Consider the following 24,375-nt stretch of genomic DNA (forward strand, 5'->3'; position numbering starts at 1 on the left):
CTATTCTCTCTCACACACAAGCAGGCCAACAGTTTATTTCAGGTTATCTCAAATGGCCTTCATTGCGGCCCAACTTCATTTGCATTATTTTCCACTGATAGATCTTGGTGTTGGCCTCAGAGGACACAAGCATTATGAAGAGAAGTTATTGGATTAAAGGGATTCTTGCTGGATCCATTGAGACCGTTGCTCAGTCAAAAACAAGATGCATCAAAGGAGAGGATTAAGAGAGGAGGTTGCATGCAGTAGGGAAGGAGGAGATACAGGAAACAGAGAAGAGACATGGAATGTACAAGAGAAGATGAGAGGTAAAGTGGAGGAAGCTGGATCAGAGGACTGATATGCCACAAAGCCATGAAAGATAGAAAGAAAGGGGAAGTTGGGTGGAAAGGTAATTGTGGGAACGAAGGAGACCATGGGGGGAGGGATAGAAATGAGAGAGACAGTTGGTGGGAGGATGAGGATGCACTCCGCATGACTGCTGTGCATCATTCAACTGAGCTCTAAGAGATGCAAAGAGGCACAAGTAGAGGTTAGTGTAGTAGGTTCGTCATCCACTCGTGAAATTATGATATTGTAGTTTTTTGCTTATGTATTTATTGCAGAATTGATCTCTTACACTGGCCATCTGTGGAGAGCAGAAGCATTAATACGAATTGATTCTGGGCCATGGTGATCAGCTGGAAAGCTTTTTTTTTTCTTGGCTTGGTTAAACATGAACGTTGTGAGCATCGCTGACGTACAGGGAGGAGAAAAAGACTTAGCTCTTTGTTTTGCGTCACCAGAAAGAAACAGTGAGCCAGCACTCTCTTCCCAGCGGATGGCTTTATTGCATTTACTTGGAGGGTCTCCAATATAGTATAAATATTATGATTTGAGAACTTCATCTGGAAAGCTTAATCCTCAATTGGTTAAATCGTGAGAAAGTAGGTCCAGAAAAAGCTCAGCTCGGTTGAACTGTGTGTCACTCAAAAAGCATTTAAAAGGGGCAAGGGTGTAGGTTTAGTATCAGAACTGTGGGGGACACACATGTATATATATCACAGCTGAGTAAACCCACAAGAACCTTCACCAATAAGTCAGGGCAGCCTGCACGTGGCCTGACAGGTGAAAACCAGGGCCGAAATAGTCACTCGCTGCTGCTCATCAAGCTCATTGCTTTGAGCAGCGAAGGTGACACAATGAGGGTATCCACATCTTCATCAACTCAGTAAAAAAACAACATTCAGAGAGACTTTAGTCAGAAAATCAACCTGAAAGAATAAAAGGGAGGGAAACAAAGGGATTTTGAAAAGTGGACTTTGGTTAGACTTTGGCTAGTGAGAAAAAGAAACTTAATGGTAAAAACAGACGCAGAAGAGGCTGAAATATCCGCACTTATAGTCTCTAGTCTGGGTCAAGCTCCAACTCCTCTGAATCTCCCTGCCTACACATCTTTCTCCACATCTTTTGTAATATAGGCTTTCTGTTAAAACAGTGTCTCTGAGCTTAAAGTGAGATCAAAAACTGACAAAGCTCCTCCAGAGCCACAGAAGACAGTATGCAACTGAGTGATACGCCTCATGACCAGTAAACTGACTCTGACAAACCTGCTGGAGACAGATGCATTATCATAATCTTCAGACTGCAACACCGCATTAAAAATTCTCTATTCTTTGTCTCTCAAACTCTGTTATCAACATTACATTACACAATGCTGTGCATGAATAGGATTTGCTATTATCTTTATCTTCCACTTCACCTGGGGGGCTTTAATGTTGGTTCTACCCTAACGAGATATTAAGATAGGATATTCTCTCATTTTGTGTTGCCAATATTGAGCGTCAATTATTTTTGCATTCAAATTAAATTGCACAGGACAGGGTGATAAGAAAGCGAGTAACTGAAGGTGCCCATTTTAACACAGTAGCTCCCAACATGCATCATCCAACATGGCCCTGTTTGCCTCTTATGAAAGAGCTGGATCAGCTGTTTTGGGGAAACATTAATTCTCAGCTGCCTGTTTAGCTCCCATTCATCATTCGCCCAAAGACGAATCCCACATGCATGAATGTTAAGGTTGACATGTAGATTGAAGAATGCATGAACTCATATTATACTGTGCAGAAGTAGCCATACATTGTTAATAAAACTTCCCCACCATGAAATAATCCTGCGTCTATCCTCCATTTTTAAACCAGTAACCATTGTTGTGTATCTTTTTTTTTTAAATGGTGAAATGCATAATAAAATGTAATCTTATTCCTTTACAAAACTGTACATTGACTACATCAGCACTTGTATGCAATCAAGTGTCAACACGTAGCAACATGTTTTAACATGATAATTATCCACCGGAAACAGCAACTGCCAGGCTCAGCATCGCATGGCTGACAGTTTAAATTACAACTCTTCAAGATGCTGTCATGATGGCAGAATAGCATCTAGAATTGTGTGTTTATGTATGTTATTATACGTACAGGAATGATGTGTGTAATATTAGCTGATTGTATGTGTAGGGAACAGGAAAGTCCTGTCAGTACTTGTTTTTCATCCCATCTTTCTAGCTGTAATTATTTCCTATTGAGTCACTACGTCAATAACTTCCTGTGAGTTGTGATGACAGCCATTTCCCCGCTGTCTGGACTGTAGTCATACAAGAGTGCTCCCTTGTCATTTCCAATTTTCAAAGATGGAAATTTCTGGAAAACAAAATAAAGCCTTTTGGATGCTGTTGCTCCGATCCAAATCCAGCATGTTCACTGAGAACAAGATGGGAGCATCTTTGGGAGGGAGCAGGTTATCCACCAACACACCTCTGCTTAGAACAGGGCCTTAACTCATAACTCCTGAGGTATTTTATGTCAAGTTATAGCTAAGGGTAACTTAATGACCTCCATTAAAATTGTTGTTTTGTACAACAAGCTCCCAGGGTTCAGATGTGTTTCAGTGTTGTTCCTCCGGGAAAGTGTCCGCTCAAATGGCTTTGGTTTTAATTGCAGCAATGATTATCGATCAGAATCTCTGGATAAGTCGATTTCTTCGTCCTCTGTGACAAATAATCACTAAGTATTTACTGAGGTGACACGCTGCAGAGATTGTACACAGTTTGCCAAATGAGTTTTGGGCAAAGACAGTCAATTTATGGTCCAAATTCGCACATACACACAGACAATGATTTGTTTCCTTCAATGGCATTGATAGTTTGAGAAGATTTCGGGAGGCCTTGCCACAACATCTCATGTCCCCTGAAACAGTCATTTGATGTACAGCTAAACGTGTTGAATATTCATGTGATTATAACATTTCTCAAGTTACTCTGATGGCATATGTTTTGTTTGTAGAAAGTGGTCAGTCCTGGTGGAAATTGATGCAGTCTTGTGTGTTTTCAGCCGATGCATCTCCGAGTTGGATAAACTGGCTGTTTTGGGGTGGTTTTATATGCACCTCACATATATTAAGAAGAATCAAAAGAACTAATTCTAATATCTTCAAAAGACAAAAGACGCTCATTTCTCAATCTCGCTCATTCTAATTCTTTGGTAATAATTCTCAACTCACAAAAGCACAAGCATAACCATCCTCTACATATTGTTATAGGGCACCTTTCAAGACTTGCCGTACTTTGGAGACAAGGGCGGCTTGTGGGGAGGTGGTTTAGCGGTGAGTTCATTTGCAGGTTATATAAATGTGTCTCAAAAGCATGTGTGGACTGAAAAGCAGAACTCACAGGCAGAACAGGTAAGATTAAAAGTACTTTTACTTGGTCCATAACAGGGTTCAGCAACAGGCAGCAGTAGAAGCAAATAAGCCCATAACTGCTGGATGCTGTGATTCCACTCCATTGAATTCATTTATGCTGGTGTGATTGAACTTTTCCACAGAAGATGCAGGAAGGTCATGAAGGTGTTGTCACCATGACAGTTTCTTTGATGTATTGGTAGCCCTACATTCTGCCCTCTTGCTGTCAGGAATACATTTATTCTGCTTCACAATCTGATGTCTCTTTCTCTCAGTGATGTCTACATATTGCACTGGTGGCGAGCCTTTAACCTGTGTAATTCTGAAATTTCACACCTGATACCGGTCATGTCAGGCAGTCAATGACCTAAACAATGATGAAAAGTTAGATAGACAAGTGAAGACACCAACCCACTGTTTATCTCAGGCCCATTCTACCACTTGTGACCCATTCAACTAATATGTTAAATGGGGTCACATTTACTAGGCTTCATATCGTATAGATGCTAGACTGTGCTATGACTCTATGCTAAGGACAACATCTGCAAGATTCATTTGGCAAGCCATCAGAGAAGGGAGGCTTGGGGAAAATGATCTGAACCACCAGAGTGCTAGGATTCATAGGGGATTTGATGAGGTCGTATTATCTTTTTTACAAGTCTGCTCTGGTCAAGTGTGACAGGACCTGGGTAACCTTCCCTGCTGTGGCTCAGTGGCAAAAACCATTGGCAGGTATGTTTATTTCATACCTGCTGATGTGGAGTTGTGCCTTTCTGCGAAGAAAGAATCTCATAAGGATTCAGAAAGCAGCTGGGGAAGAAGCTTGAGGGTGCACCTGAGCAGCCACATCCAACTCTGTACATTAATGAATGCTTTCCAACTTCCATCAAAGCAGCAGACAATGTAACTTTGAAGTCATCACATGGTAGAAAGACAGATTGTGTTTGATTTCTAGGAAGTAGCCGAGAGCTACTAAGAAATGTAAGCCGTAGAAATTGATATCGATTGTCTCATCTGACTCTGACAAGACAGCAAGCAAATGGATTACCCCAAATGTTACGAAATACATCAACTTGAGCATGACAATACATCGGAGAGACTTTATATGATTGATTGTTTGATATCATCTCATCGTCGTCCTGTCCGGCTAATTTGAAACAACATCCTGTAATATCCACATTAGCCTGTATTGATCTCACAGCCCTGAGATTAGATTTGTGACAGTAACTTAACCAACTGAATAGTACTGAGACCATACACACCGTGTAACATAATGCCACGTGTATGAATAAGTAGCAAACACACCTTGGCACTGATTGTTCTAAGGGGTATCTGCAAGTTTTCATTCAGGAAATGAAGCTTATCAAAACTTTAGATTTCTGAAAGGTCTTCCTTGTGATAATTCAAGTGGCCTAATTGATTCAAGAGAGAAAAGGAAGTTTTAACATGGATCTGGATAATTACATCTGATCCACAGGCCTTTGCATTTACACCGGGTATTATAGGAGTTCTCATGATCTCGATTCTGCCTGTGATCAGATCAAGGTGTAAATTACATAATAGTGTGCATATAAAGTATACTCTCTTCTTACCGATAGCTGTGCTATTGAATATTTGTCTTCAGTTCAAACACCAGGTCTAATAACAGCACCACTGCTGCCTGAAAACCTTCTCCTTCTTCTGATTTGACTGCAGCTCATATTTTCAAACTGAAGTCTGCAAGAGTCACTTTAGCAGCACAAACATTAATAATCTCACCGCCCTCTGCTGCTATGTCTTCAAAAGATTTTTTCAAGGTGAGCCGAAAAGACGACTTGCCGAAGCAGCATACTGTGTATCTTTTTTGTATTTTTTCCAAAGCACCAGGCAGAGAGAGGGTTTGCTGAGGAAAGGTTAGGAGGAGAGATGGTGGGCCGATTTTAACTTTTGCTCAAGAGCTGAGAAACCACCTTAACAGAAAATACATTTATACACTTTATAGTGATGAATAACCACAATTATTGTAATAGTGACTTCTTATACTCCATCTATCTATCCACCCATTTTCTATACCCTCTGATAATGTTCCTTGGAATCTTATACAACTTTTGGTCATTACAGTTTGCAGACAAACCAATTATATTACATTTAGTTCAGGAGTGGACCTAAGTTCAGGACACAGACACAGGGGTAATGGGAGATAATGTAGATTCATTATAGGGAAACAGGGAATTGGAGGTGGAGAGGCGAGGAGAAGTTGGCTAGCAGAAACAGAGGGGCGATGGTGGATGGCAGAGAGGTGAGGGTGCACAGTGGTCGGCAGGAAATGATCCACTATGGCACATGGGAAAAGACACTGACTATTAGAAATCAAGACAAGGAATAGTACTCAGAAATACACTACACTGGAAATACAAGCTCTGACTACCGCTGAATCTGAGCAAACGATCTGCCGCCCAGTGGGTGAAGAGCCAGGGTTGAAATACTGCTGGGTTGATGAGTAGGTGGACAGCAAGTGGGCAGATTCAGCAGGGGTGCATAATCAGCAGGGATCCAGGAGAGTCAGAGAGGGATTGCCACACCTCAGACACACAGAGAGACAGAGCACAGGTAAGAAAATACTGGGGCACCGCCATGGCCGTGACTATAGGTACTTTAAGAAGGGTGTATTAATCCAGTCAAAGCTACACTGATTTTTTAATGATATCCTAATAGACATACACTGAATTCTGTCTGAAAATGTATCCAACAGAGGAACATGAAACAAGCAGAATATAATGAGAGGCTATCTGAGGTTATGCACTAGTTTTTAAGATTACGCTCAGAAGGTCAAATCCAATATGAGAATGTTTCTTAGATATACAGGTATATGCTGTGGGTTTCTGTAGAGATGGAGAACTACAGAGTGAAAAAGAAGCACTTCTGACAAAGATCGCCCTTTTTTCTAATTTCTAACTGAAATGGACACAGTCTCCGTCCTCAGTCATGGTCCAATTTGTCTGGTTCCCTATTTCATCTCCTACGTCTTTCAACATGTTGGCTGTTATGAAGAAAAGAGCAGTTAGATTTTCTGTCGCAGGGCAAACAGATGTAGACACACAAAGAGCTAGCAGGAATTAATTACCAGTTAAAACCTCATTTGAGTGTCCTTCTTCCCTTCTATTCCCAAGAGGATTTCAGGGCCTGATTTACAACTACAATCCAATACAACAATACAATTCAGAGCAATGAAGGAGGCCATGGCCAAGTATCACTTTGAACTGTTTGGTATTTTTGTTATTTCTTCATTACTACTGGCATTTTTAGCCATGCTAGCTCTTGGGATGGCATTGTCAGTGCCTGAGCAACTCTTCGCAATTATATTTGGTACAGACATTCGTGGTCCCCAAAGGATGAGCACATATTATACAATTCAAAATGAGAGGCAGCAGTATACATATAGTATGTTCAGTAACACATTGCATCTATTATTCTGTTATTGTTACATATTCTGTAACTGAAATGACATTGACTAGATGTGTTTAATGGTTGTATAAGTGAATCACAAATAAATAAAGAACAAAAAGGATAATAAAAACTTGTTTAAAATTCATGCATGCATGAGCAGAATAAATTCAACGAGTGCAACACTCAAGTGGAATAAAGACGCGGTGAAGGAAGGCATTGCTAATGGATTCTCTCTGTAAAAACAAAATCACTTCTTGCGAACCCCATCAATGCATTCAGCAGCCTGATTGAACGTGCAACTTCAAGCTTCATTTTTCAATGAAATCAACAACTCAAGTACTCTGTTTAGGGATAGACGCATTACAAATGTGCAAATGTACTGTGGCCGATGTATAAAGAATGAATCTTTTGACTCTTTTGATAAACAGCTTAAATTATTTGTTTACTTTTGTATTCTGGGATCTGTGAGCGTTCTCAGCACCTTCACTTGCAGGTAGTTTAATGAAGTCTTTATCTGGGTCTTTGGGCTCTTCATTTAGTCAATGCTTTGAGTTTCTTATTAGTCTGCGTCCTGCCCCAATTTAATGAGGTCATTAGGAGTGGATTGAATAGCATTTACGTAGCTGTGGACCTGGAGTAATAAGAGCATTGTCTTCTTGAGTATCAACATGAGAAATACACTGCCTGCCCTGCACCAACCAGCAGACTGATGACTGGTGAACTGAGAAGAGCATTTAGCTGCTAAAACATGACTCCAAATCAATACTTATGTTGCTCTGTCTCTGCTGGATGTGCAATGAGGCAATTGTTAGCCAACACTTTGGCCATATACACAGTAATAGAGGAAGCAGCTGATGAAGTCGGTGATGCTCTAAAGTGGCAGCAGTGCTCATTAGCTTGATGAACCTGCAAGCCTTACATGATGGAAGGTATTTACCTTTAAATCTATTGTCCCATTTTTTAGTATAGAGTTGCATAGCCTCTGACACAAGGTAACAACACAGCGGAAGCATTTATCATTTCGTTTATTATAAAGCTAATGAAGTTCTTTGTAATTCCTAATGGTCCTATAGATGTCATAAATGACTTGCTACCACTTGAAACGTTTCCTCTTCCTTCATATAGAGGATATGGCTCAGTCTGTGAACTTTGTTAAGAGTAAAGTTTGTCTGACTACATACTGTATGACCAATATCGCACCAGCCGCACCTGGAGTTTTACACAGATGTGTTCCTGTTTCCTTTAATATTAGCGTCCTGCAGCTCAGACTCGTCTTCCTGCCTTCACCTACAGCCAGAGCAAACCTCTCCGTGCTGGCTGGAGGAGCTCTTTGGGAAGTTCTGGACAGACTGGAAAGCCATTAACAGGTCTTCCAAATAGGGCTGTCCTGCACGTGCCTGCACTGAGTCACCCATCCTGTGGAAACTCCTACAGTATCTGTGTCAAGAGTGATGGCTGAGAGAGAGCTGAATGTTGATGTCTCGCGCTGTAGAAATTTTCACTTTATAGAGTAATGACTCTTCTCTTGGGGTTGATTAGGCCAAAACTAATAGAGAAGATGTTACCAAGGTGTCATACTTCATCCTTATGCAAGTATTAATTTACCAGTATTGTACACAAGATCCTATTTACTCTCCACTCATGCAATTTGACTGGAATTAAGGGTTATCAGGTGTCTTTGGTTTTGCTGATTGCATTTGATGAACAATCATTTCTGTTTGTCCTGAGCACCTTGAGATGCCTGCTAATGTTGCCATTTGCACTGATTCGACTATTAGCACAGTGGGAAAACGCGATGCAATCAGTGTCTCTATTCAAACCTTTACAATGGTCACAGAAGGGAAGAAAACATTGTTTATTGTCCCAGTTAAGGCCATGTTAAAATAGCACAAAATATGGGACCCAGGAATAACAACAGTGATGGAGGCTAATTCTGCTTTTTCAGGCTTTATCAAACCTCTTGTGAGCAGATTTAAACAACTGTGTTAATCTTGAACAATGGGGGAAACGAGTGGCTAAAAATAATAAGAAAAAAATATCTGGACACAATCTGGTGCTATTGATATCAGTACACGTGAAGTCATTTTCTTGAGGGGAAAAGGTCAGTGGAGAAAAGCTGCAAAAGGAGGAAGCACCTGTTCTCTCTTTCGACACTCATACAAACACACACACACACACACACACACACACACACACAGTGCGCACCATGTTCCATAGTTTAAAAGACTGCCCGAATGTTAGCATGCGCACAATGACAATGCTAAAATGCTGATGTTAAGCAGGTGTAATGTTTACCATGTTCATTTAAGTTAAGTTAGCATGCTATCATTTGTTAATTAGCACCAAACACAAGGTACAGCTGAGGCTGATGGGAAGGTCATTTGTTTTTCAAGTATTGGACAAATTACAATTTTGACCTGATAAAGTTTAAATGACCACTGCAGTGCTTAAATGTCATCCTATATATGAATAATATGAATATGAATGTCTGGACCAAATTTAATAGCAATCCATCCAATAGTTGCTGGAACATTTCACTCACAACAACAAATGTCATCCTCGTGGTTGTGCTAGTGGAAAAGTCAGGGAATCACCAAAGTCTGCAGGATACATCCTCTGGAAACCATGAATGTCTGTACAAATGTTTGTGCCATCCAATAGTTGTTGAGACCAAAAAAGTTACACACCAATATTGCCTTCCCTCGGGCCACGCCAGGTTCAAAGAGATGGCCAAGAGCCAATAGCAAATGCAAGCTGAGATACTAGAAAACAGTGATAACCTTAAGGTGGCTTGGAAAAGGTAGAATAATTAATTTGTTTTTCTTTCTGCTTAGATGTTATTAATTGGTTACTTTTCTTCCTGGAGGCATTGTTTTCTCACTCCTGCCTGTCACAGAGCATCTTTTGTTTTATGCAAAGCCCAGAGAATGTACTGTGTAATTCATTTCTATTACATTTGCACATATTTGTTTGAACATATTCACCACAACATGGTGTCATAGATGAAAAGCAAACACTCACTGGGGTGCATTCAGATTTGAGCTACTGCTGGAAGTGACTGTTGTGTCAGCTTTCACCACTTACTGAAATGGGAAAAAAAATTATGCTGAGAGAGGCGAAGAAAGAAGATTTCCTTTCAAGGAACAATAAAGAAGCACGCTGTTGTTATTAATCCGCAAGCTCAGGATTGGCTTCCATTGTGAAAAAACTTTCCACCCATTTTAAAGAATCGGCACAACTTTTCCTCCCACTAAATGAGACACCCAGGCTCAGTAAATAAACACTAAGCCTGCCACTTTGATTGTGGCAGTGTCTGCAACCTACTTATCTTGGCCAGTTTGTTTGTTTGTAGCTTGTTTGCTAGGTGCCAGTGTGGTGGGAAGGATGGAGGCTGCCTAGGTCTGGTGCAAACCATACTAAACACTGTACACGCCAAGCTAATAATGTACATAGAGACAAGATATTGTCATTAAGCAGACAGGCAATAACATTAATCTGATTTCTGGCAAAAAAAACAAAACCTACAAGTTGCACCTTGTTCACAGTGCAGAAACCAATTTCCACTCTGAATAAAGGGATGTTTTACACTCCGATTTCAAATAAATCTATATGAATGTGTTAACCTCAACAAAGAGCTGCTATTTTGTCATTCTAAAGTCATTCTAAACACATAATGAACTGTCAGTAACTATTAAAGGAAGTGGTAACGGAGATCCTCGGAGGCTACTTTGTTCACTGCCGGATATTTGTTTACATTCAATTAGATTCTGGTGGAAAACAGGAAGGCTATGCCTAATGAAGCCTCGATTCCTGTTGGGCTTCTGCCTAAATGAATTATAATAACGAGACAAAAAGGCAGCGGCCTCAGACAGGCTCCTTGTGGTTTGTGATGATTTTTATGTGTGCGTATGTATGAGTGAGAGTGTTTGACTATGTGGCTGTGCAATCTCCCTCTAGTTGGTATTCATGTGTACAATTCAAAACAAACTCTTCTTGTCCTGATTGCATTTACCGCTGCCTGATGCGAATGTGGAGACACACACAAGCACCTTCCAGCAAGGTGTATATACATATTTAATACGTTTAAAGGAGACAGGAATGAAGGTATTGTTCCCTATACCTTTCCACAGCAGGAAGAGAGAAAGTCACACATCTTTCATCGGTCTCTCTTAATTGTGCTGGACAGTGACATTTTAGCTACTTAAACACTGGAACACAGAGACAACAGTTATTTTCTTTGCATTTAGCAACTACAGCTCCCATCCCAGAGTGCAGCAACATCACTAAAAAAGAGGTCTAACAGGGCAAGAAACATGAGCAGTCAGATAATCATACAGCTTAGCCAAACTTGTGTTGCAAACTGTTGTTTACATCCATTGCAGTATACAGTTCAACTTTCTGGTTTAATTTGGACATATTTCCAACATTATGGATGCACCAAACCCCCCCAAAAAACAGATAATCTATTTAATTAACCAGTCGTTGTTATAGGGATATCGCTGCATTAACTTGGTGACTATAATCTTCAACATATGAGGGGTGGAAGTAACAAAAATGAATTGATAAAATGCATGTGAATTGAAAATTAGAAGGGTAAGAATGGATGTGAAATGAAAAATGGAGTGATAAATGTGTCCAAAATGATTTCATTCATTTAAAGCTGATTTGATTAAAACAGCCGCGATATGACACATTTCATAATCTCCCATGTCTTACATTCATCATTTATCATTCATCATTCACAACACAACATTGCCATTTATCATTTAAGGAAAATGGCCTCAAGAGTGGGAGTAACAAAAAATTATTGAAAGAAAAGAAAGTGATGAAAATGCTAACAAATTAAGAATGAAAGGAATGAAATGTATTTGAATTGAAAAATAGAGTGATAAACTGTCAATTGATTGATAAACTTGATTGACATTTTAGTTGAAACAGAAGTAAATTGTTCTGGTAGTGATGGCAAGGCCTATCACCGAAAAAAAAACAACCTTAAACTTAATAACAGCGGGTGTTATGTTGGAAACGCATGAATGAGTTCATAAGAAGAAGAAAAATGTACTCAGAAGGAACAGGCCAGTTTAGGCAGATAAAACTATTTAATTCATGTTGAGTACAATATTTTATCTTTTATTAAGAATTTTCAGGGTGGCTTTAAACACAGTCCTGTTTGCTTTCAGCATTTGACTTTCGGGTATCAGAGGATAAATAGCACCATTTTCAAGGAGCTTGTGTCTTTGTAGAGCAGCACATTATCATTCTCCCTCTCAACAAATGGAAACACAGCTGGGAAGAAAACCAGAATGACTGGGTCACCAGGCGTGTCGGAGAGAGGAGAAATAGGCACACAGACACTGAGCTGGATAACAGGCAGAGAAGACAGATAACAACTTGGCAGAGAGCAAACAGACAGATGGAGGAAGTGTAGATACAGTAGGTAAAAACTGACAGGCTCTTGGAGGAGCTGTTGGCTTCATATTCTTTGAGAAAGAAGAAGGGAATAGAAAAGGTAATTAGTTCAATGATGAAAAAAGGGAATGAGTGTTCAGTCAGTCAATTTATTTAACCTGAGATGAAGTGAGAGAGGAGAAAGAAGAAAAACAGTGTCATTAATGGAAGCTCTCCGTCAGGATGAAAGAGAGCTGCGTGTTGCCTCAAACCGCAGACGGCCACATGGCGCTGTCACTTTCAGATGACGAGGAAGACAGGGGGATAGAGACATGCAAGGAAAGGGAGAAGACTAGCAGACTGTGACGGAGAGTCGGAGATACCAGAGAGGCTGCAGAAAAAAGATAAAGATGAAGGGAAAACACAAGATAGAAAGAGCAAACAATAGAGTCGGTGAGGAAGAAAGAGAATGAAAGGACAACCCTGATACTACTACCCTCCTAAGTCTGTTATTAGGTTTATTAGAAGGAGCTTTGTCTATTGTCCCACTTACTGATTTGAAGTGTGTACGTGCTGAAGTGCTCTGATAAAGTACATGGCTTTATTCTCTGCAGCTCTGCTACATCTTAAAGGATGTACAGTCTGGAGTTCCCAGCAAACCCATAATTTGGTTAATTTAATGATGACATCAAATAGAAGCACTGTGTTGTTTTTGAATAAAATAAAAGAAAGAAAGAAAGAAAGAAAATAGCAACAAAACATAAAGTTCAAGATGAAGACAGATGCCTTATCAAGTCTAACAAGTGTGCTCAACACACAGTCTCAAGGTGTGTCCCTGAATCAATAAAGAAATCTACTTCAGATCTCCTCCATGACTTCCTACAGCACGTGTGTGTCTGTGTTTGTGTGTGATCGAGCCTTCCTGCCTTTGTGAGCACATATACTTCTTCATTGGTGTGTAGTTTGATGTAAAGTATTCAAGTTCGAACATAATGAATAAATGTTTGAAAATCATTCCGTAACTTGTGAAAGTATGAAGAATAATGGCCTTGGGCTGAAAGCAAACTCTTTTCCAGCTGCAACATCCCAACTTATGAATACCAAATAAGATCATTTGTACTGTCTGTCATCACTCTCATACTGTCTTTATTGTCTTTTCTAAAATGGTGATTTTCTTTTCTGTAAAGAATGTGGTAGAACTCAATATCAAAAGAAAAAAGTAGTTTTGATCTTGAAAATGTCATGTCACATTGTAAACCCCCTCTTTTAAAAGAAAATAGCTACCTGACCTTTTGCTTTGCTGAAATCGTTTCAGTCATTATTTGATGGATACAGTATTTCTCAATAGAAAAAAGTTTGCTGTGTGTTCATCCTTCAAAGGCCTTTAAGCAACTGTTCCTGGTAGATTTGATTATACTTGTTCCACTGAAAATAAGAAAGCAGACAAATTTGGAAATGCTGAGTTTTTACTGGGACTGGAATGTAAATCTTAAAACATGTAGTGTTCAATCATCATTTTTTTATATTAACAATGGATCACATGACTACTTGTATGTGAAAGGGGTCGCTCGTAGAGAGATTATCACCTGCAGTCTGCAGCTCTACAGAGCTTTATAGCGTCTTTCAGCGTATTGTTTTGATTTTCGGGCCCACAACTTTGGTTCAGTCTTGCTGCTCTCATCAGTGTCGTTTTCAGCTGCAGCAGGCAGCTGTTTTTAGTGAAAAAGCTCTTAAAAACCCACTGTACACTATCTGCCGAGCACCAAATGGATGACAGACAATTTTAGAGACCAGCTGGTGAACAAAGTGGAGGAGGATGGAGCAACGAAAGAGTCCGATTTCCCTCAGGAGTTGGTTGAGACCAAAAACAGAGCTAAATGCTGGATGTGTATAGGCAACTGCATGCAAACAAGTTTGGCATATCAACTTGAAGCAACATTATGCAAGAATTGATATTTTTTGCGACTTGGTGGCCCTAAAGTTTTTGGAGTGCAATTCACCCTCATGGACAGCTGTATACGGGCATTTGGTGATGTAAGGATTTGGATTTGGTCGGCTGACTTGGCTTGTGATCAAAAACTAGCAAGTCGATAACTTTGCTAACTAGCCAAACGTCAAGTTAGTGCACCAACACAAGACATAGCAATGTCACCCACCCAAGCCACGCTGCTTCACCCTTTTTCCAGTCTTTATGCTGAGCTAAGCTAACTGCCTGCTGGTTGTACTATAGCTTCATATTTACCTTACAGGCATGAGAGTGGTATCATTTTTCCCAAAATATCAAATTTTAAAGTGGACTTTTCCTTTAAGAAATTGGTTGGGGATTCTGGAATTAATGTAGTCAATGAAACGCCATCAAAGTATTGTACACACACACATACACACATTTGTTCGTATGTATGAGTGTGAGAGAGGTAAAGGCTGAGAACATAGGATCCAGTAGACCGAATAAATTGAGAGAGTAAAAGGTCATTTTAGCAGTTTTACCATCCCCTTGAGTGTGAAAACAGCCACTGAGTTTTGAAGTGATGGGTGTTGTCGTGGTGACGCTGGCTGTGATCTGGAGCTTTGGCCTGGAGCCGGGCCAGTGTAATTATCAAAAACAAACAGAGCAAGATGATTGTAAAACAAGTTGGCTCAGTTGTGCTCATGTACAGTATGAGCATGCATACAGTAAAACTGCACACACACAGATACAAACATAGTGGCCACTGTACACAAGTGTGTCATCTAAACATACAAACATACACGTCATCCCACAGAGCTCTGTGTACTATGTCAAAGTAGTTAGTATGTTTTTCTGCACTGTTCATCCCAACTGCATTATTAAATATCATCTTGTTCCCAGGTACTCTGTTTCATAGCAGTCTTTTGGTATATGGGACATTCTCAGGTGTGGGACACAATGGGCCTTATGCAAGAACATTTTCATATTCTCATCCTAAATCTGTCTGTTTTCTCTGAAGTTTGCTGGTAGAAGTGTTTGCAAGTCAGGTTCACTGAGCTCTCTTAAGCCGGACAGGCGATCAGTTTTCGTTTGACCTGCAGTTTGAGGGCGCTCACAACGCCTGATTAATTGCTTGAATGATCAACGATCTGGCTCTCGGACTATTCTATTGGATTCCTGGCAGGTCACAAATTTTGGTGGGCTGTCTTACAGCTTGAGCAGTTCCAACTCCTGATTTCTGTCATGGCTGCTGTCAAGCGATCTTCACTGCAGATCAGACGGACCAGACTGTCTGCGTCTTCCAGCCATCTGCAGCTCCATATTATTACTTTCCACTCATAGAAGACTTGCACAAAGTGATGCTGCCTTTCTCTCTTTTTGTCAACATTGAGGACGCGGCCATCTTGTTTGAATAAACTTTAATGGAATTGAAGTTGCAGGTTCTGTCTGTGCAGAAAGGCCAATTAAAACATGAAGTGAAATTCAATCATCATTAGCATACTCAACACCCCTAAAATTGCCTTATGAGGCCTGTTCCGCTCTCTTTTCACACCACGGAGCTTGGAGTCTTGCTGTTGGAAATCAGCAAACAAATTTACCAGCATCAGTATAGAAGCAGAGGACCCAAAACAATTACAATATATTAATAGGACAGCTGTCAACGACATGACATCAGAGATAAAGAGGGAACGGTTTAGGATCCATGAAGTGAGACACTAAATAACGTCTTTCCATCATCATCATCACAGTGCAAAGAGAGCTTGTAACAGGAATCAGCATCAGCAAGGCGGTTCATGACTAATGTGAGAGGCAGTCATGTGACAGACACAGAGATATTAGACAAGAGAATAGGTGATGTTACACAGGATGGGTGTACAAGATGTTTTATTTTAGTTCACTTGTGGTTCATGGTACCATTTTTAAACTCCGAATTCATTCAGATTAAGGCACTATGATGTCAGGTCAAATGAGAAAGACTCCACAAATGCCACAAATTCTCTCAAACCACTTGTACATGCCACGTGAGAACCAATCTGTTCATACAAGTGGTTCCTGCATGAGGCCCAATGTGAGTAATTAAGCATTTAACGTGAGAAGCTAGAATTGAAAAGGGATTTTTGAATCCGTGTTCGTCTGTAGCGTTAAGCAGGAGAGTAACTGCTCCGACTAGCTGGTGTGTGAATCAGAGTTGACTCCAGGCTTTGCTCGGGACACTTTAATAATAGATGAACCTGCCAGCCTCCATGATCTCCATGTTTGGACTAATTGGTATTGGGGGCAATGCTAAAGGTACCTCAGTGTCCGTATATGTGGGTGTATTTGTACTTGTATGCCTGTGTTGGCACATGAGTACTCATAGACATATTTCAGTATTTCCCTGTGTAAGCCCTACAAAGTGTCATGATTTAGTACCAATGTAGCCATTGGGAATTTCTCTCACACTTTGGAGCACTACTCACAAGCTAAATCACCAAGCTACATGGAGCCCTGAGTCATCGTCCTCCGCGGTATTTACACAGCGCTCGTATCCATGAGGAGTTCCGATGACTGTGCAGAAAAACTTTCAGTGTGTTGCTCAAGACTTTGATTTCAGATCCCACTCAAAGCCACCTGGGTCCTCTGTCTGAGCATCCTTTGCATATGTTCTGTCTATTTATTTCTGGATAAATGCATTAAGGGAGAGGAGCTGGGACATTAGTCCTTCAGACCCTCAAGAAGTCTTTAGTCATTTTGTCATTCATTCTTTGTCATACTCAGTTTAGTTGATTAAAGGATGATATTTGGATGAGATCAGTATTTTTATTGATTTGCTCTGATATCCAGCAGCTCCCAGCCTTTTATGTCTGATATAACCCTACAATCCTGTCAGCTGAGCTCAAGCACCAGATGTGCTCATTTGAGTGGATGTTATTGGATGTACACTAATAATTATATCAAAGTGGACAATGTCACAATATTTTTTGATGTTTAGGCTTGGTCTCCTTTTTTTAAGGTTTGGTCAAGCTTTCTTGTGTTCTATTACCTCTTACAGAAGATCCATTACTTTGAGGGAGTTTTGGCTTCTCTGCTCCCTCGCTAAGTCATTTTCACCCACTCAGTGGCAGCATTTCTGGTTCTATCTGACTGGTTGGTGAGAGGCGTGACCTGTGCAGTTAGCCTGTTGTAGCTGGTAGTTTAAGCTCAAGTCAGTTTAATTTTTATAATTTAAAATCCCAAATCACAAGTTTAGCTCAAGTAGCTTTATTTGTACAGCATATATAATAATAATATAAATATGCTAAAAAATCTGCCTCACACAATCTTGTTATCCTAAATACAAATGTGAATAAATATATTGTTACCAAATCATAATTTCTATGGTTTCAAATTAGCAGAGCTACTCCACAATCTTTCCATGTACCCAATGGTAACTGCAGACTGTAATGACAATAGTTATATTTCTTTTTACTTCCTCATTCATTATCATGTTCACTCCAGCCAGATCAAAGTGATGCTATTGTATTTATCATGTATGAATAAACAGTCTGATTTAATACCACGGATGTCCTAACACTGCACCACAATCTTTCTGCCCCCCCCCCCTTTGTTGCCCTGCAGAAGGAGCAAACTGCCCTGAGGAATGCACTGGGGGTTGGACTGCTTAAGATAAGTAAACACCCTAATATCTGTGAAAGAATTCGGTAAAGTGATTGATGGTGTACTTGTGTTGCTCCCATATTGATGAGACAAAGCATCTCCATTTGGGAGAGACTCATCAGACTGTCGTCTCTCCTGAGCCTTAAGGTAAAAGCCATTTACACCGCTACAGAAATACTAACAATCAGAATCCAAGTGGAAGAAATAACACAGCATCAGTATGTGGCTGATGAGGAGCACGAAGGAGAGGAATCATTCAGGGACACATTTGGCACATCTAGTTAAAATGCAGGGCTGATATGAAAATGGAAACACCCATGGTAATGGTATGAATATATAATTTGTCCTTGGGTGTTATTATACAAGGACACAACACATTTCCCTGTCATCTCATTCTCATCAGAGCAGGTGTGACTGTCAGGTCAGAGTCACAAGACAATTACAATCCGTAAATCAATCAGAATCTATATTTTTTATTACACCATAGAAAGATCATTTTCATTCTGCTACAAAGCACTCAATTACGAACAGTGAGGCGTTCAGGTTCCCCCCTCTCTCTTTCTCTCTCAACGCAACCGGTCGAGGCAGATGACTGCCCACCCAGAGCCTGGTTCTGCTCCAGGTTTCTGCCTGTTGTGAGTGACTTTGAGTGAGTTTCCTTGCCTCTGTCAACTGTCAACGGTCTGTTAATAATATTTTAAAGAGTACGGCCTAGACCTGCTCTATATGAAAAGTGCCCTGAGATAATCTGTTACGATTTGGCGTTATATAAATAAAACTGAATGGAATTGAAGTGTGTGCACCTTCCCCTCCATCTGCTCAGATGTAATCTTAGGTGGAGTTAAAAAAGGTCTACGAGATATTCAGAAATCTAAATTCTGTTGAAATGATGTCAGAAAGTTATGTTTCAAGAGTTTGAACTAATCAAATGTTTTTTCTGTACGTGTTGGAAGCGTGAAAACCAGGCTGATATAAATGTCTCTCCTTGTTAGGAGTCAAGATGACAGAGCATTCTCCCTGGAGAAAATAAACAGACTGAAATAAGAAGAAGACTTCTGCTTTGAATAAACACAAATTGAGATTGGTTACATGCCCACAGGCTGTGGTGAGGAAATGTATTCTGTGGATATTTGCATAACGGACATCTGTCTAGTTAGCAATTCATATGAGCAACAGTTTTTGGTTCTGAACTATGAGTTTGGAGAGCCAACAGGACTATCACCTGGGTTACCTGTGAGCCTAAGTAATGTACATTTCCAGTCCGGCAGCTAATAAATACAGAGAGAGTTGTATTTGCTTAACTCTTTATATTACCAACAAATACAGCAAATCGGGCATGGGGTGTTCTTTTATTTCCCTCACTATATGACCTATTGTTGCAATCAGCCATCTTAAATTATTATAAAAAATGAAAAATACAGAATACAAACCCATGATCATGGTTCATGAGTGTGTACGCAGGCTTTAGGCTACTGTGTATGTGTGTGCATGCGCGTTAACACGTGCTTTCGAGTGTTTCCTTACTCTCTGTAAGACTCTCTCAGACGTCCAGTGGATGTTTTACTACAGACACGTAAAGTCACTTTAAACACATCAACAGGTCTGATTTGCTGCATTTGCTTATGACCAGAGAGAAATCACATACAGCCCAGGGATGACACTAAATAACACTGTCTGACAGAGGCAGAGGGCCCGGCTGTTCAAGTCAGGAGGTTTAGGGGAAAGAACGTTACTCATTAAAGATTTGCAAAGATCCTTAGTGATTTGGGGCATAAACAATTGCAACTCCAGAACCTATACAACCAGTTCAAAACCAAAAAGGCAACCCTGGTCTGTTGCTCTAGCTGCTCCTTACTGCCTGTTTTACACTGTGTTGTCAGAATGGCGAAGGAAAATGTCCATTTCATGTTCATTTCAAGTTTTCTTAGTTGCATGTTAAAGAGCTCCATCTAATGGCCAGCAGGTAAAAATGTCATTACATTCACCTTGACTGAATATAAATCAGGTCTGTGTTCCTCTCACACGCTGATAAAGTAAAACAAGAAAGTAAAGAAAATACAACTGATTTTGAGCCATCATAATTTAGTGTGTCATGTCTGAATCTACTACCTGATGACGTCGTCTTCAAAATAAAAGCATACCTTTTTTATTTTTATAGACATGAATTTTATTGTTTTGAAAGTATATACCGGAAATGGTATGCCGTATTGTAGCGACATTGCCACACTACGTTGCCAGGCAACCTCATGAAATAATTTGTCAACTCTCGTTAGCAGGCAACTTTTAGTTAGACATTCAATTACAGAGGAAGTCATGAGGTAATGCATTGCTTTCTTGTTGTATGACTATTAAACGTGTTTAAGTCATGATAAGGCGAAAAATCTAACTATATTAAATCGTATAAGTTGTTAAATACTGTGTGTAGCATGTGTTTTATTTAAGCTAGTTAGCTAACTGTTAGTTTTCAGTCGTTTTAGGACGTCTTGTCGTTAGCTAACTTAGCTAATTCACAAAAACCGAGTTAGCTTAACTATTACTCCAGTTACACTGCCACTCAGAACTTTATTCCCTGAAAAACGGTCACATTATGATTTTAAGGGTTAGTCAAGGGTTTATTATAATGTCCCCATAACTTGTCAAATTGATTTGAAGTTGAGTATGGTATACTAAAGAACACTGAGGGACCTATACAAAATAGAATGTTTTATTAAATTATATATAACAACAAACAGTGACACTACCTGCATCATCATTGGGTAGATTCATCATCAGAGTGGAATAAAATGGAAAATATTTCCCTCTGAAATGAAGTGGAGAAAATGAAAATGCTTAAGTAAAGTACAAGTACATACCTCAAGACTGTACACTACTTGAGTAAATGTAGTTACATTCCACCTTTGGCTGTCATAAAAACTTGGCTCCTTACAAGAAACATTATTCAAAGCAACACACGTTTGCATCTTAAATAAATGACTGCAAACATATTGTAAAATGACGAATGAAGAAAATCTTAATCCACCTGATCTCCTCTTCTCATTTCTCTACACGCCTCCAGCCTACAGGAAGAGGGGCCCCAGGAGGCCCAACTGGAAACTCTGCAGCAGAAAGCAGCCGCAATCATTCAGAGGGCCTGGAGAAGATATGTGGTGGGTGTCTTGTACACACACTAATTAGAGTACACAGGCACAGGCGTAAACTAAAACTTGTTCCTACCCAAACTGCAGTACAGGGAGGTCTTCAAGTATTTCAAAGAGCTTATCAGCCATTGCAACCAGCAGGATCCACAGACGATCCTCAAAACTGTCAATCCTCGAGAGGTACCAGAAACGATCCTCTCTATAAAATCAAAACAACAAACAAAATAAATGTTAACATTTGATTTTCCTGTGGTAGGCAGAGTTACTGGATGCTGCTGCTGGGGTGTTCATCAGGTTTCGACTTGGAGGGGTGAGAGCTAAAGGGGGAAATAGCGGTAAAGCACTCAACAACTATGTGACTATGATTATGCAGACGTACCTGCTAACATCCGGCGTATACCTTTGTCTTCAGATTGCTTTTCCTCCCAACATCTATTACAAGATCTTCACCCATCGACCCATCGCGGACGTGTGTGCCAGCAGCCCAAGGGACTACACCCAGCTAGGCCTCAAGAGGCCTGTGGCCCAGCAGACCAACAATGGCTGGCCTCTTATGCAGGCAGACCGTTCAGGATGGTACCACCGTATGGAGAACAACAGCTGGAGGCTCTTCTGCTGCAAGGTGAGGAACGTGTCGTATCAAATAGTTTGATGGACATTTAGCTTACAACATAATGCTCTCAGACTCTGTTTATTTCATGAAAAATAAAGTCAGATATAAGTTCAACTGCTAGCCACTAAAAGCAGATGTTTGAAAGTCTGTGTTGATGTGCTTCTTCCTCTCTGATAGGTGGTTCCAACGGGTGAGCCCATAGAGATCGGTGCTAACAAAAAAATGGACTTTCACCATTCCAGGCTGCAGCGGCAACAGGATGTAGACAAGTGGAGGAAAAGGAGGAAAATTGAATGGCTGAAGCAGATGTGAGTTTAAAAAGGTTCCATCATATATTTGTCTGTCCCTCTTTTGCTGTACAACAGCCACTGTGGCCTCAACTGGATAACCAGTAATCACCACTTGATGACCACTAGCCTCAGTTTGTGTTTATTGTGTATTATTATTAAATTCTTCAGTTCTGCTGAAAGATACATTCATAAATCCCTGGTCTGTTGACAAAACACTGCTATTTTGATGGCATATTGAAAGTTGCGTCTGTTCAATCCATATTGCCAGAAAGGACATATCTACATATATTTTGTACAGTTTATGTTGTATGAAAATGTCCAGAAATGGACTAATGATTAAATACAACTGTACAACTTAACCATGGGCATATATAATTTCCGGGTTCTATCTCTATCTAGATTAGAAAATGGAATCACAACTGTGAGTTAAAACATTTCTTATTGTGCAGTGAATTTTGATTTTTTTTCTTATCTGGAAGGACAGTAGAGTTTTTGAGAGTTCTAGAAATACCTCAAAAACAGTGAAAAGTTGTCTTTTGACCAATAAACAACTGTGGCAGTGTGTTGCGCAGTCCTGTGTAAAAGTGTGCGTGTCCTCCCTCCCTTACCTACAGGCATGACCAGGGCCGTCTGCAGACTCATCCAGCACACCGACACATGGCGGCGCTGGTGGGGAATTCAGCCCAGGAAGTGATGGACACCATTGAAGAGAAGGGAGACGATGAGATACTGGAATGGGAGCTGGATGAGCTCCTGGCCTGGACCAACACACTCAGCTTTGAGGAGTAAGATCCTCAAAGTTTGTGACATTCCGATGCTTTCTGTTCAATAGACTAGTTGTAATTTAAAGTGGGTCAAAATAATTCAATCTTTATCATTTTGTAACCTATTTTAATACTCTGCCTGTGCAGGTACATGGAGGAGTGGAGACGTTTGGCCTGCAGTCACTCCTCTGAGCCGAGCAAAGGTTCCTTTGAAAAAAAATTCCTTTTCTCATGATTTGTAGTGATGGCTGTCTTTGCTGCCACAGGAATGACTCGTTATTGTTGCTTATTAAATGATTTATAGTATATGCTGTACTGCCACCTGCTGTTTAAGTTTAGGACTAACGGCTGTATTTCCATCAGCATATATCTCATCTACTGTAATGCTCCATGCTTTTGTTTACATTCGGTTTTCCACGGATCTCTCATTCCTTCCATCCCATTGTCCTCTGTCTTCTCCCCTTGTCCTCCTCTTCCTCTTGCAGATGTTCATTCATATCCACCCAGGGTAGATCCACATTAGTTTGCTGGTGTGGCTGAAGAAGACAGTTAGGTAAAACCATCCCAGTGCCAATGTGCTAATTGTGCAGTGATATCCATTTTATCATTTTCTAAAGTCTCACTTCATCTCCATATCAGGTCTGCAGAGGAGCAGTGCTGTATCTGCAAGATAGGACACAAACCAGTGTAATTATAATTTCCAATTCCAAATAACTATATACGTATTATCTATGCGATCAAGTTATTATCGATGCAATAATAATTAAAAAAATATATATGATCAATGTGATTGTTGTTATATCAGTTAAGTAGACATTATTCAAATCATTCTTTTTTAGTGTTTGAGTGAGATGAAATTCTGTGACTGAAAATCAACAAATCTATAATAATTATTCAATCAAACTGGTCATAACTGGAGATATCTGGCTGCGCCCCAACAAAAGTCCTCTTGAATATCAGAGAGACCCACTGGTGTCAGTTGAATGTTTTGCCTATTTGTTAGCCAAATATATAAATATGAGTGAAGGCATCGACTTTTCATACAATCGTGTATGTAAAATGAATCTTCAATGCTGTAGGCACTGGTTCGGTCACCGCAGCTCACTGTGTGGACAAATCGGTCATTTGCAAACCACAACACAGACTAAATTACACCGAACTTGTCAAATCTACCATCAAACAATAGATGTTTCAAGTTACACTGATTGTAACCTCAAACAGCGGGCTACACCCGGAGGATTGGCTTCCGGTGAAATGTGAATTTTTCGGATAGCTGTTATCCAAATATAACAGGCAAATGTATGGTAATTTGGACGAAAGGAGCTACTTGAAGAAGAGGGATCTCAACACAAAGCTCAAAGAAATCAAACTGCAATTGACTTCACTCCTCTCACACCTGCATAGGTCAGTTGAATTTGTTAAATTAGGTAAGAACACCTGCCTGAGCACATTT

At 40.1% G+C, this 24,375-nt stretch overlaps 1 protein-coding gene across 1 annotated transcript in view; it reads left to right on the forward strand.

The window, feature by feature from the left end:
- Positions 1-23,475, forward strand: part of c21h11orf65 (chromosome 21 C11orf65 homolog) — a 37,854-nt gene extending 14,379 nt beyond the window's left edge. Inside the window, 8 exon segments of the mRNA XM_070928564.1 lie at positions 21,174-21,264; positions 21,343-21,435; positions 21,512-21,565; positions 21,668-21,877; positions 22,046-22,176; positions 22,773-22,943; positions 23,070-23,125; positions 23,408-23,475. Of these exon segments, the coding sequence (XP_070784665.1) occupies positions 21,174-21,264; positions 21,343-21,435; positions 21,512-21,565; positions 21,668-21,877; positions 22,046-22,176; positions 22,773-22,943; positions 23,070-23,125; positions 23,408-23,475 (874 nt within the window).
- Positions 23,476-24,375: the final 900 nt, after the last annotated feature.

The sequence above is a fragment of the Enoplosus armatus genome, chromosome 21, assembly GCF_043641665.1.
Source record: "Enoplosus armatus isolate fEnoArm2 chromosome 21, fEnoArm2.hap1, whole genome shotgun sequence".
Classification (NCBI taxonomy): Eukaryota; Metazoa; Chordata; class Actinopteri; order Centrarchiformes; family Enoplosidae; genus Enoplosus; species Enoplosus armatus.